General features: G+C 43.9%; 1 protein-coding gene across 5 annotated transcripts in view; it reads right to left on the minus strand.

The window, feature by feature from the left end:
- Positions 1-6000, minus strand: part of MIPEP (mitochondrial intermediate peptidase) — a 231029-nt gene extending 225029 nt beyond the window's left edge. For 4 of the 5 annotated variants that reach the window (XM_059684463.1, XM_059684460.1, XM_059684462.1 and 1 more), the window contains exons 1-2: positions 5678-6000; positions 2896-3069 (exon numbers count right to left, since the gene is read on the minus strand). In XM_059684463.1, coding sequence (XP_059540446.1) covers positions 2896-3069; positions 5678-5881 — 378 coding nt within the window. In that variant the 5' untranslated portion in view covers positions 5882-6000. The remainder of the gene's footprint in view (positions 1-2895; positions 3070-5677) is intronic. The other variant, XM_059684459.1, reaches the window with a different exon arrangement.
- Positions 6001-14514: the final 8514 nt, after the last annotated feature.

The raw sequence follows: 14514 nt of genomic DNA on the forward strand, positions 1-14514 counted from the left end.
GCATTCCCTAAAAGGTTTATAAAAACTGGTTTTTATAAGATTAATTTTATTGTAAACAAACATAAATTTTTATTAGAATTTTGGTAGTTTTCATAAAGAATCTTGGTCACGGAAGATGGTGACATAGATAAATGTGGTACTTGCCTCCTCCTACAACCTCATCAAAATTACAACTAAACTACAGAACAAACATCATTCAGAACCGCCTAAAATCTGGCTGAGTTAAAGTCCTACAACTAGGGAATTAAAGAAGCCACATCAAGACTGGTAAGAAGGGTGAAGGCATGGAATGGGCTGGTCCCAAACACGTGTGGCAGTTTTTAATTGGGAGGGATATCTTAGCTGCAGAGATTCCCTCTGAGGACTAGGGGTCCCAGACCCACACCAGACCCTTCAGCCCAGATATCCAGTGTCTGGAAGACAAGTCCCCATATCTTCAGGCTGAAAAAACCAGCAGGGTTTTTGGCTGAGAAAGACAGAGGCTGCTGGAATCCCAGTCAGTCCTATAAAAGAGCCTGTGCACAGACTTACTTGAACTCACTCACTCTGAACTCCAGCACTGGGGCAGCAGCTTGAAAGGAACCAGGGACATATGGGGAGGAACTAAATTGTCTGGCATCAGGACAACAGCTGGTGGGGCAGCTTTCTCCCAAACAAAAGTTCTAGAAGAGGCCACTGTTCCTTTGCCGAGTTCTCCCCCTACACAGAGCCCAGAGGCAGGTACCATACCTAAGACTCCATTAACCTGGCTCATACTGTTAGCCCAACCCTGGTGATTCCCTGAGACCTCATTCCACCCAATTTGCAGGCCCACCCAAGCTATGTCCAATGGCTTTTACATATGACTGCTTCATAGCTTGACCTCTCCTGGGAACCTTCAAGCCCAACACAAATAGCAAACATCTGCAGATTACTGTAGCTTCTGTCGGATGCCCCCAGGCAGGGCACTTGAAGTAGCTGACTTTGCACCTCTCAGGAGGCCCCAGAGCCAGTGCACCCGGTAGTCAGCTTCAAATTACATCAGATTACAATCCTACCACCTCCATGAATGACACAAAGTCCCAATGAAGCAAGTCCTGTTCCATAGGGTCAGCTCATGCACAGAAGCTCTTCCACTGTAGTTACAGCTGACTGGTCTGGATGTCAATCCCTTCCAACAATCAAGGCTCAACTACAACAGGACAGTGTACATAGCCTACGTAGGGGTACACCTGGAGTGCCCAGCTCAAGTGACTGGGAAGCTAAGCCACTGGGCACTCTATCAAGTCCAGAGGACATAGCAGCTCTACTTAATACATAGAACCAAACACAGGGAAGCAGCCAAAATGCCAAGACAAAGAAACATGTCGCAAATGAAAAAAACAGAAAACTCCAGAAAAAGAATGAAATGAATGGAAGCAAGCAAATTACCAGATACAGAGTTCAAAACAATGTTTATAAGGAGGCTCAAGGAACTTACTGAGAACTTCAAGGAGCTTTGAGAACTTTAAGGACTTAGTCCTTAGTGAGAACTTCAAGGAACTTAGTGAACACATCAACAACATAAAAAAGGGCCAATCAGAAATTAAGCATACACAAACTGAAATGAAGAACAATTTACAGGGAATCAACAGTAGAGTAGAGGATGCCGAGAATCAAATCAGCAATTTGGAATATGAGGAAGCAAAAAATACCCAATCAGAACAGCAAAAAGAATCCAAAAATATGAAAATAGTATAAGGAACCTCTGGGACAACTTCAAGCATACATTCACATCATGGGGTGCCGGAAGGAGAAGAGAGAGAACAAGAAATTGAAAATCTATTTGAAAAAATAATGACAAAAAGCTTCCCTTGCCTGGTGAAAGAAATAGACATACAAGTCCGGGAAGTACATAGAGTCCCAAACAAGATGAGTCCAAAGAGGCAGATACCACCACACATCATTATTAAAATGCAAAAGGTTAAAGATAAACAGAGAATCTTAAAGGCAGCAAGGGAAAAGCAGCAAGGAAGTACCCATAAGATGTCAGCTGATTTCTCAAAAGAAACTTTGCAGGCCAGAGGGAGTGACAAGAAATATTCAAAGTAATAAAAACCAAAGACCTATAACCAAGATTACTCTACCCAACAAAACTATCATTTAGAATTAAAGCTCAGATAAAGACAAGAAAATGCTAAAAGAGTTCATCACCACCAAACCAGTATTACATGAAATATTAAAGTCTTCTTTAAGAAGAAGAAAAAAAAAGGAATAAAAATATGAACAATAAAATGGCAATATTTATCTAATCAACAATTGAATCTAAAAATCCAAAATAAACAAACAAGCAGGACAGAAACAGACTCATAGAAAGAGACAACATTCTGATGGCTGCCAGATGGGAGGGAGATTAAGAGGATGGGTGAAGAAGGTGAAGGGATTAAGGAGTACAAATAAAAATTATAGTGTAGTCATGGGGATATAAAGCATAGCATAGAGAATATAGTCAATAATATTCTAATAACTATGTATGGTGTCAGATAGGTATGAGATTTTTCAGGATGATCACTAAGCTAATCACTGGGGTATACACCTGAAATTAATATAATATCTATGTCAACTGTAATTGAAAAAATTTTTAAATGATTTAAAAAAGAAATCTTGGTCATACAAAAAAACCTTTGACATATGAGTGATCATTCTTTTACTATATATGACATGTATATTTTATTAAATATACATATTAAATTACAAGTTCTAAATATCACAATTTCCTACACATTTTTCCCATTCTTAATGACATACTTCACTATAACAAATTACATATAACAGCTCTCAAACAGTTCAGACATTTTTAACCTTGCAGTCTAATATTAAACCTAATAAACTTTAAATTTTAGAGAGGGAGTTACAAGTCTTAACACCAAATCTTACCAAGTCAGCCACCCTGCACAAGGCATCAGAGAGCTCGTCAAAGATGAGCACAGTCTGTGGTCCAGGTGGAGTGGAACACGCACGCGCCACCAGCAAATCTGTCTTTCTCAAGGCGTTTTCTTGTGCGATACGAAATCCTTCTGGGGCACTGAGCTCGGGAACTCCAAAAAGACCCTGAAATTCAATGAGTATTTCCAATTTATTACCAAAAATATTATTTTTTGGTATGTATAAATACTATTTGTCATAAAGAAAATCTTGGGTTTTGATGGTCTATTATATAATTATAATATCTGTGATCACAGAACACTTTCACATTCTTTCATGGTTTAAGAGTGTAATTTTTCTTTATTTTTAAATTATTTATAAAAATCAAGCTATATCACTACTACAGAATCTAACTAATAAAGTAGTTACAAAGGTCAAATGAGATAATACCTGTTAAAAAACGAAACATTTTAAGCGTACCTGGCATACAGATAAGATATGATAGATGTTAGCTATAGTCATTACTAGGTGTGTGATTTGGCCAGCTTCTTTCTCCTCCTAAGCCTAAGTTTTCTCTTTAAGCACAACGGGGATGACAATACATATCTAACAGCATGCATACAGGTACTAGAAAATATATGTAAGTCCTTTAAACACTGTTTGGCATCTAGTGAGGTCCAGTACAAAACACAAATTATTCTACAATTATAAATTAGGGACAATGAGTTGATTAACCAACCACACAGATATTTCAGAAAGACTTAATAACCATGTTAAACCAAGTCATAGGCTGAAACTTGCAGCAAATTTTACAGTTTCCAAAAGCATTTAAATATCTTATAAAGACAAAAATCACTAATCTAATGGGAACAATCTCATTTTTGGACCAGTTCAACCACACTTAGTTTAGCACTCCGGCGGGGAGGGGGAGAGAGAGAGAAAGCACACATCTACTTTATCTACTTCATGCCAAACAGTGAACTATGTATTTTATACAAGCCTCTCACTTAAATACCACAATTTTAGAGCAGGAACTACCACTCACTGTTTACAGATAAGAGACAGACTTGAGAGTGAAGAAAAAGATTAAGGTCACTAATTAATTTTGGGAAAATCAGAACTTGAATGGGTTCCCTACACCTCTAAAGCCCACAGTTTCTCCATACTTCTGTATAGCAATTCATCTGTTTGAAAGTTTTCTCTCCTTCGAAGTCGAGCTCCAGAGGCAGAACCCTGCCCTTCATCATTTTAACCAGCTGCCCAACATAGTGCCTAAAACATAGGGAACTGGAATGAATCCAATTAATGGAGCACATGCTAAACTTTGTAAATTAACTTTGTAGATGCTTAACATGATGATTTTGGGAAATACCAGGAGGTAAAACTTTCAGGCCTGGTAAGGCCTACTGTTTCTGTAAGAAAGCAAGTTAAGTTGTTAACCTCTCTTCAAACAATACTAAGAACTTGAAGAAAATAAAAATAGTTGGAGGCAGAGTAGAATCAGAACCATATATACACTTTATCTTTATACTGATTTCATCTGAGTCAAGCACAGGCTAGTTCTACTTCTGTGTACACCTCTTCATACTATCCTTGGGAATTCTAAATCTCAGACTATAAGTTATGGTAATACAAAAAAACTAAACAAACCTTTTTTTTTTTCAGTCAAAAACTAATTCATAAATTTGAAAATCTGGTTTCAGTACTTAAACAAAACTAAAATTTCATCCACCCCAAATCAACCTTACGCTTCACTTCTTTCTGTTCAGAACTTATAGGTAGTTCTCCACACACCAATTGTTAATATCAACATTTTTATTTACTTATATGGAAGTTAGTGTGGCAAATTTCATGCAAAAATTTGAAAATGGACAAAGCTAATTAAGGAGATAAAATAAAATAAAAACATCATTAAATTTACTGCAACAATATTCTAGACTCCACTTTGTATAAAACTTAATGGCATACTAATGAAATAATAAAGGTAAAAGTAAAACCTAAAACTGATATAATCCACAAAAGTAAAGTAGAACAGGCATCGGGTAAGTCCCTTTCAACCCTGCCTTCCATTCACCTTTAATTCAGCCATTCAACAAATATTATTGACTACTGAAGCCAGAGACCATGCTGGGCAGCAGGGATATAGAAATTAATAGAAACCAAAGAATTCATCAGTAATTTCCTGAAGAAATCAATGTGAACAACTCCACAGCACCATATGAAGTTAACTTCTTTTCAACAAGTTTTTTTTGTTTGTTTGTTTGTTTGTTTGTTTACCAAAAACACACACACAAGAGAGCCCAAAGCTTTGAAAAAAGTTAATGGAATTTCAGGCATCAATGCAATTACTAATGACAGAACTAAAGGCATGTGTGTCCTTGCAAAAGGAATACTTGTCACCGAATGTGAACTCACAGGGCCAGGCCTCGTGGGCACACGTGTAGGGTTGGAGCAAAAGTGAATTTAGTAGGAGCTGGGCTCAGTGTGAGGAGAGGATGGCACCAGAGGGGCGGAATTCACTTCCAAGATGAACTATTTTAACTTTTTGTGGAGCAAGGGGTTCACACAGAGATAGGTCCTAGGACCCAAATTTTGGTGAGGGGATCACTAAAAACCGCCCCGCCCCCTTTAACCCAGCCCCTCAAACAGCAAGCGCGCAAACACTTCCTGTATAACGTGGGTTCTCTGCCCACGTCCTCCCGGACCCCACAAGATTTGTCCCCATCCACTCCCCGCGGAGAAGAGGGCCAGTTTATCCCAGCAAACAAGGAGAGCCCTGGCCCGCGCCGCTCACCCGGCGCTCTCCAAACAGGTCCAGGCGCAAGCCCTGGGGCTTGACATTGAATGCGGCACCCACTGGAGACCAGCCGGTGCTGACGCGTCGGGCCCGGAGCCCGGCTCCGAAGCCTCCCAGGCGCGAGCGCCCTGGCAGCAGAGCCGATGCCCGGGCTGTAAGGCCGCCCAGCCTTCTGGTGCACAGCATTGTGTCCCGAAGCATCCCCTTCCCGCTCCGCGTGGCCCCCGCGGGGCTCTATGGCTGCTCTGGGAGCTGTTGCACAGTTTCCTAGGCAGCGGCCCTACGCCGGTCACGTGAGACCCTCACTTTCCAGAACGAAAGGTTGGCTCTCAGGATGTGGTCACGTCTGCGTCGTCAAGGCAAGAGCGTCGCCTCGCCGCCTTCTCGGCAGCTGCTGCGGTCTTGCGCCCCCGTGTGCCTGGAGTCAGGAACGGCCAAGGTTTACGCTTCCACCAAGTAGCCTGCACAAGAAGGCCAAGTCACATGACAGGATGAATTTTTCCAGGAGAGGCAGTGAGCACCCAGAGGAGGAAGCCTGGGCGTTTGAGGGTCTTCCCCGACGTGACACGAGATGAGTCAAACTCCTCTAGAAAAGATAGTCGAAATTAAATATATGGTGTGACTTCACATCAGAGCTATGGTTGTGTGGAACCAAGTAAATTAACTAAAAGTGAAATTTCATCTACTTTGAATTGGAAAATTATTATAATAACCTACACTATAAATCTGAAGGCAGAGGGGTTTGCCAAACTTTAATCAACAAGATAAAAATGAAAAGATTTGGGGGCAGGGGAGGCATTAGGGAATTGTGATTTGGGACTTAGTACAGAGCATGTGGAATGGCGCTGCTAGGACAAGAATGGGGGAATCTGACAGCCTCAGCCTTCTTGAAGTGTATGGAAGTCACCAACAGTTGGAGTCATGCTCAAGGTCTTGTCCAGGATCCGAGGCTTTACCTTGCCAAACTTGAACATCTCATCTGCAGAAAGGCAATTGTACTGGGCACCTCATGTACTTTAGAGGAGTGCACAGACATTGTGTGAGAGGGTTTTGTTCACAGTAATGTGATTTTATTTTGAGACACTTATGTGGGCAGAGAGGGGAGAACCAATAGTTGGGGAAAAGACTGAGGGAAAGTGAGGCTGCCAAAGCAGCTCTTACATTTTGCCTGGCTGTCTCCAAACGCCTGCCACTTCTTGATCTCTCAGTGGATGGAGCTACTGAATTACAATCAACATGGGACTGGTCCCTTGAGAATTGACCATTCTGTAGATATGAAGCCAGGCAACTCTGTATGAGAAAGAAGACCACCTAGGAAAGCAAGGAGAAAGAGACTGCTGTACAGCCTCCTACCAGCTTCTCAAATATTACATCTCCACCCAGCTTTATGCAGGAACTGGATACCCAATGACTCGGATAAATCAGTGTCTGAATGTAGAGGGTATTGAGGGCTGTGGTCTGTGAACAAATTAAAGCATGATTCATTTGCCTTAGTTTCCAGAGGTGTGACTTGTACAAAGGAACAAGAACCCAAATGAACCTTTTTATTCCATGGCAAACTATACAGGTTTTTAAATGTACTTTGTTTAGAGCTAATGTCTTGCACTTAGGGGAACAATCTTGCCTGCTGGGTTTGAGCAGTCCTAAAACAATCTGTAAAGTTCCAGAGAGTCAGAAACAAAGCCCAAGAGTAGTGCGTGCTTCCTATGGACAGCTTCTAAATGTTCCCCCTCCCCTCTAACAATTTAGTTTTAAAGGAAGTTTGTTTTCAATGTAGCCTGGTCAGGAAGAAAAGCCAAAGAGATGATGATGATGATGATGATGCAAATGATTATAAATAACAATTATAATTTTGTTAGTACCATCATATGTGTGTGTGTGTATATATATATATGATTCTTTACAAGTTAACTATAAATTTACATTTCATTTTGTAAATGTGGTAAGTTGTGAGTTCCTTTTCTACTGATTTTTTAATAAAAGACTTAAAGTTATTTAGACTCCCCAATTCCTAACTCCATGTTCATTAATAACATGCTATCTTTACCTGATTGGTTCTTAAGGGACTCATGTTTCCTGGTGGCAGCCATCCCACATTGCAGACCTAACACCTATGTAGCAGGCCCTTACAGAGATGTCAAATGTGTCCTGTTAAAAAGAAAATTCATCCTGAGCAGTTTTGCTCAGTGGATAGAGCGTCTGCCTGCAGACTGAAGGGTCCCAGGTTCGATTCTGGTCAAGGGCATGTACCTTGGTTGCAGACGCATCTCCAGTAAGGGGTGTTCTGGAGGCAACTGATCAATGTTTCTCTTTCATCGATGTTTCTCTCTATCTCTCTCCCTTCCTCTCTGTAAAAAAATCAACAAAATATATTTTAAAAAAAGAAATTTCACAAATGTGTTTCACAAACATGCTTATTGTATCATCTTTTTTTCTTAAAAGGGTTTAATATCTGAGAGCTTTTCTTTTCTTTTTGTAAAATATTTATTTATTAAATGATTGGGGTTACATTAGTCAACAAGAACATATAGGTTTCAGGTGTGAGTTTCTATGTTACAAGATCGGTATATTGCACCATGTGCCCACCACCCACAGTCAAATCTTCTCCTGTCACCTTATAGTAGGACCCCATTCACTCTGGCAATCACCACACTGCTGTTTGTGTTCAGTTTTCTATCCCACATCTGAGTGAAATCATATAGTTCTTAGCTTTTTTTAAAATATATTTTATTGATTTTTTACAGAGAGGAAGAGAGAGGGATAGAGAGTCAGAAACATTGATGAGAGAGAAACATTGATCAGCTGCTTCCTGCACACACCCCACTGGGGATATGCCCACAACCAAGGTAAATGCCCTCGACCGGAATTGAACCCAGGACCCCTCAGTCCACAGGCCAACACTCTATCCACTGAGCCAAACCGGTTAGGGCAGTTCTTAGCTTTTTCTGGCTGACTTATTTCATGTTATCAATGTCCATCCATGTTATTTCAAGTGGCACTATTTCATCCTTTATTATGGCTGAGTAGTATTCCATTGTGTGAATGTACCATATCTTCTTTATCCAGTCCTCTATTGCTTGTTTCTATGTCTTGGCTACATGAATAATGCTGCAATGAACATAAGGGTGCATATATATTTTCAAATACATGACTTCAAGTTTTTGGTATATACACAGGAGAGGTATTGCTGGGTTATATGGTAGCTCTATTCTCTATTTTTTGAGGAATCACCAGACTGCTTTCCATAGTGGTTGTACCATCTACATCTTTACCAGCAGTGAATGAGCATTCCCTTTTTCCCACAACCTCTCCAACAATTGTTATTGCCTGTCTTGTTGATAATGGCCACTCTGACAGGTGTGAGGTGTTATTTCATTGTAGTTTTTATTTAAATTTCCCTAATTGCAAGTTAGGTTGAACATCTTTTCATATATCTATTGGCTGTTTGTATGTCTTCTTGGGAAAGGTGTATTTTTAGGACATCTGCCCACTTTTTGATTGGGTTGTTTGTTTGGTGAGTTGTATGAGTTCTTTATTTTTTAAATATATTTTATTGAATTTTTACAGAGAAGGGAGAGGGATAGAGAGTTAGAAACATCGATGAGAGAGATCGATCAGCTGCCTCCTGCACGCCCCCCAGTAGGGATGTGCCCACAACCAAGGTACATGCCCTTGACCGGAATCGAACCTGGGACCCTTCAGTCTGCAGGCTGATGCTCTATCCACTGAACCAAACCAGATCAGCTATGAGTTCTTTATATATTTTGGAAATTAAACTTTTGTCAGAGTTACTGTTTGCAAATATCATATCCCATTTGGTTGGCTGCCTCTTTGTTTTGTTGTTAGTTTCTTTTGCTGTGCAGAAACTTTTTACTTTGATACTAGAGGCCCCATGCTCAAAATTCGTGCAAGAGTAGGCCTTCCTTCCCCTACCTGCCGGCACCAACTTCCCTCTGGCACCTGGGACTCGGGCTTCCCTCCGAGCCCCAGCTTCATCCAGAAGGTCATCTGGAAGGATGTCCAGTCTAATTAGCATATTACACTTTTATTATTATAGATAGTCCCATTCATTTATTTTTGCCTTTACTTCCCTTGCCTTTGGGGTCAAACTCATAAAATGTTCTCTACAACCAAGGTCCATAAGTTTGGTACATATATTTTCTATTTGTAACTTATTGTTTTGGCCCTATATTTAGGTCTTTGATCCATTCTGAATTAATTTTTGTGCAAGGGTACAAACTATAATCCAGTTTCATTATTTTACATCTGACTTTCCAGTTTTCCCAGCACCCTTTATTGAAGAGACTATCTTTAAGCCATTGTGTGTTTTTGGCATCTTTTGATCTTTTGAAAATTATCTGTCATACTAGAGGCCCGGTGCACAAAAATTTGTGCACTCGGTGGGGGGGGGGAATCCCTCAGCCCGGCCTGTGCCCTCTCGCAGACTGGAACCCCTCGGGAGATAACGACCTGCTGGCTTAGGCCTGCTCCTGGGTGGCAGAGGGCAGGCCCAATCCCTAGGTGCAGCCCCTGGTCAGGCTCAGAGCAGGGCCAACTGGGGAATTGGAGCGCCGCCCCCTGTCATGCACAGAGCAGGGCGGATTGGGAGGTTGTGATGCCACCCTCAGTCACTCTCAGGGTAGGGCCGATTGGGGGGTTGGGGCACTGCCCCCTGTCACACTCAAGACAGGGTCGATGGGGAGGTTGCGGCGCCACCCCCTGTCATGCACAGAGCAGGGCCAGTCAGGGGGTTGGGGCGCTGCCCCCTGTCATGCACAGAGCAGAGCCGATCAGGGGGTTGGGGAGCTCCCCCGTGTCACACACAGAGCAGGGCCGATCAGGGGATTGGGGAGCTCCCCCCTGTCACGCACAGAGCAGGGCCCATCAGGGGGTTGGGGAGCTCCCCACTGTCACACACAGAGCAGGGTGGATCAGGGGGTTGGGGCGCCACCACTCTCACACTCAGGGTGCCGGTGTCCAACCCCAGCAGGTCCAGGGGTCCCCAAAGGTGTGGACGGAGTCGGCGAAGAAGGAAGGACACGGAGACAGTGTTCAGTTGATCAGCAGCCTAGCCAGGATCTCTATCCCGGATCTCCAGCCAAGTTCTGGTCTGGATCTCCAGAGAGGTTCTGCTTAGGATCTCCAGAGAGGTTCTGTCCAGGTTCTCCAGTCAGGTTCAGTCACCAGGTTCTAGTCAGGCTCTCCTGCCAATCTCCGCAGTCAGGTTCAGTCCAGGATCCCCTGCCATGCTCTCTCGCCAGGCTCCGCCTCCAGGCTCCGAGGCCAGTCCCTGTCCAGGATCCTCCGGCATGCTCTCTCCAGCGAAGTTCTTCTGTCTCTAGAGAACGTTCTGTGTAGGTTCTGTGCCTAGGCTCTGTCTCTCTTGGTCCTGTCTTCCAAGCCCTGTCTCCTAAGTTCTGTGTTCTAAATTCTGTCTCTTGCTGTCTTGTTGCATCTGTATTTATACCAGTTGATTCCAATCCTATCAATCTCTATTCCAAAGGTTAGGGCGTTTCTTATCTCCATTCCAGGGAGTAAAGATTATGTAGCTTAAGCATGATTGTTCGTAGTTAAAATGATTAATTACCCGCCTGGCACTTAGTTGAGGGGTTTTATTCCCTCCCTAACTTCAGGGGAAAATCCCTACCTGGGGATTCAACCTTTCTCGGAGAGGTGACCTTGGTTAAAACACAGTGCCAAGAAGGTGAGCAAACGTATTAAGAACAGTATGCCATATATGCCAGGTCCCTTGAAACAGCAAGGATGGACCGGCTCCCGGCATCAGGGCAGGGCCGATGGGGAGGTTATGGCTCTACCCCGTCACACACAGAGCAGGGCCCTTGGGGTGAGGGGGTTGGGGTGCTGCACCCTGTCACACACAGAGCCACAGGGCGATCAGGAGGTTGGGGAGCTCCCCCCTATCAGGCACAGAGCAGGGCCGATCAGGGGGTTGGGGCGCCTTCCCCTGTCAGGAACAGAGCAGGGCCGATAGGGAGGTTGTGGCCCCGCCCCCTGTCACACACAGAGCCACAGGGCGATCAGGGGGTTTGGGCGCTGCCCCCTGTCATGCTGATTCCGGTGCCAGGAGACCTCACGGCTCTGCTGATCCTGGTGCTGGGAGGCATATTACCCTTTTACTATATAGAATAGAGGCCTGGTGCATAGGTGGGGGCTGGCTGGTTTGCCCTGAAGGGTGTCCCGGATCAGGGTGGGGGTCCCCACTGGGGTGCCTGGCCAGCCTGGATGAGGGGACGATGGCTGTTTGCAGCTGGTCACACACCCTTCAGGGTGGGGGTCCGCCTGGACAGTCTGGGTGAGGGGCAGCGGCAGGCAGGGAACGTTGGAGTCCTCCCTCCCTGAAGCAAGCAAGCCTCATGTTAGTTTCAAGCTGCCTGGCTGCCGGCCGCCATCTTGGCTGGCAGTTAATTTGCATATCACCCTGATTAGCCAATGGGAAGGGTAGCGGTCGTATGCCAATCACCATGTTTCTCTTTTATTAGATAGGAGATATATATATATATATATATATATATATGTAGTTTTATAGCTGGACCTTCTATTCTGTTCCATTGATCTGTGTGTCTGTTTCTCTGCCAATACCATGCTGTTTTCATTATTGTAGCTCTGTAGTATAATTTGAAGTCAGGTAATGTGATAGCTTCAGCTTCATTCTTTTTTTTGGAATTGCTTTAGTTATTCAGGGTCTTTTGTGGTTCCATACAAATCTGATGATTTCTCATTCTATTTCTTTAATAAATGACATTGGGATTTTGATGGCGATTGCATTAAATCTGTATATTGTTTTGGGTAATATGGCCATTTTAACTATGTTGATTCCTACAATCCATGAACACAGGATATTTTCCCATTTTGTTGTGTCTTTCTCAATATCTTTTAATAATGCTTCGTAATTTTCAGTATATAGGTCTTTCATGTTTGTTGTTAAGTTTATTCCTAGGTATTTTATTCTTTTGGTTATAATTGCAAAAGTAATTTTCTTTAATTTCTTTTCTGAAGTTTTGTTGTTAGTATACAGGAAAAACAATGATTTTTGCACATTAATTTTGTATCCTGCCACTTGACTGTGTTGGTTTATTGTTTCTAATAGGTTTTTTTTGTGTGTTTTTTTATGGCGTCTTTACGGTTTTCTATATACAGAATCATGTCATCTGCAAAAAGTGACAGTTTTACTTCTTCCTTCCCGAATTGGATGCCTTTTATTTATTTCTGTTGCTGTATTGCTCTGGCTAGAACTTCCTGCAGGTGGGCCATTTGTTCCTCTTAGGGCCTGCAATTGGCCTGGGAGGCTCGGGCAAGCCTCCCTTCCTTCTCTTGGCCTGTGATCAGCCAGGGAGGCTGCTGGTGGGCTGCCTTTTCCTCTCTGGGCCTACCATCGGCCACGGAGGCTGCAGGTGGGCTCGCCCGCTCCTCTCCCAGCCTGTGCTCGGCTGCAGTGGCTCAGGCCAGCCCCGTGTCCCTGTCCTGTCCGTGTTTGCTGCGGCCCCCCTGTCTCTGTCTCCATCTCCGCTCAGTGCCTCACCTGCACACACAACCTCCTGTCTGGTTGTGACCCATTACGACATCCTGGCCTAATTTGCATAATATATTAGCAATAGTTAGCACCTCTATACATCACATAGTTATCATTTCTTTTTTTGGTTGGTGTAATGGAGATTTAGTCTCTCAGCAAGTTTGAATATTACAATATGATTGTCTATATTCACTATACTTTGAAGTAGCTCTCTTGGGACCTTTGTACTACTGGATGTAAGTTTGTACCCTGAACAATATCTCTATTATTGCCCCATGCCCTCAGTCCCTGGTAACCACCATTTTACCAATAATTATAAATTCAATCCTCTTTCTTCTATGTTCAGCTACCAGAGACAGCAACAAAGTCATGGAGAAGTACATGCAGCATTGAGTCTGTCCTGGGAAGCATTTACTAAATGTGGCCAATGCAGGAAAGATGCTGGGCACAGTCACATAGGCCTCAAAGACCCTTGAAATGGGACACTACGCACACTTGCTAATGAAAGACATTGGGGCTTACAAGGGTCTATGAGCCCCCCCAGAAGAGGCAGAAACCAATTATTCCTTAGTTTAGACTCCAGTTAGATAAAATCATTTCTGTGTATTTTCTAAGCCTGAGCTCAGTTTTGTGGTTGAGTCTCAGAGGGAAGGTAACTAAAGATGTTAAATGATTGAGTAGTGTGGACCTTCATAACAGTTGAATAAGGCATGGACATCACTTAGAAGGAACTCTAATAAATCTATATTAAGACCTTCAAACTTCCCTTTTTAGTAAAATTGTGACTTAGGTAAAATTGAAAATATGAAATTATAAAAGATGATCTGGCACTTAGTTTGATTTTTTTCTTTCTCTTCCATTCATTTTGCATTTCAGATAACCAACTAGCATATGATGACATAATGAAAGGCGCACCGCCCGCCTCTCCGGCCGGCCGGTGCGGGGGGAGGAGTCTGACCGCCCGGCTCTGAGATCCCTCCGCGCCCGCCGTAGGGCCTGGCCTCCCCGGAGCGGGTCCGAGTGTCCGACCGGCTGCGTGGTGGCCGGTGCCGGGCCGAGGGGTGGGGCTGGGCGGCGACCGACCACGGGGGAGGTCATAGGAGCGGAAGGCCTCACCGCCTGGCTCTTTCCTCCCTTCCCCCGTGGTCGGCCACCGCTTGCCCGCGCTGGGGCCGGGGGTCCATTCGGCCCTCGGGGCCCGGTCGGGGGGGCCGGGGCCCGCGTGGGCCGGCCGCCGGGCCCCATGGGGGGGGGCATTGGCTCCCCGGCCCACGGCGGGAGCCCGGCGCGGGCTGCCACCCGC

The sequence above is a fragment of the Myotis daubentonii genome, chromosome 2, assembly GCF_963259705.1.
Source record: "Myotis daubentonii chromosome 2, mMyoDau2.1, whole genome shotgun sequence".
Classification (NCBI taxonomy): Eukaryota; Metazoa; Chordata; class Mammalia; order Chiroptera; family Vespertilionidae; genus Myotis; species Myotis daubentonii.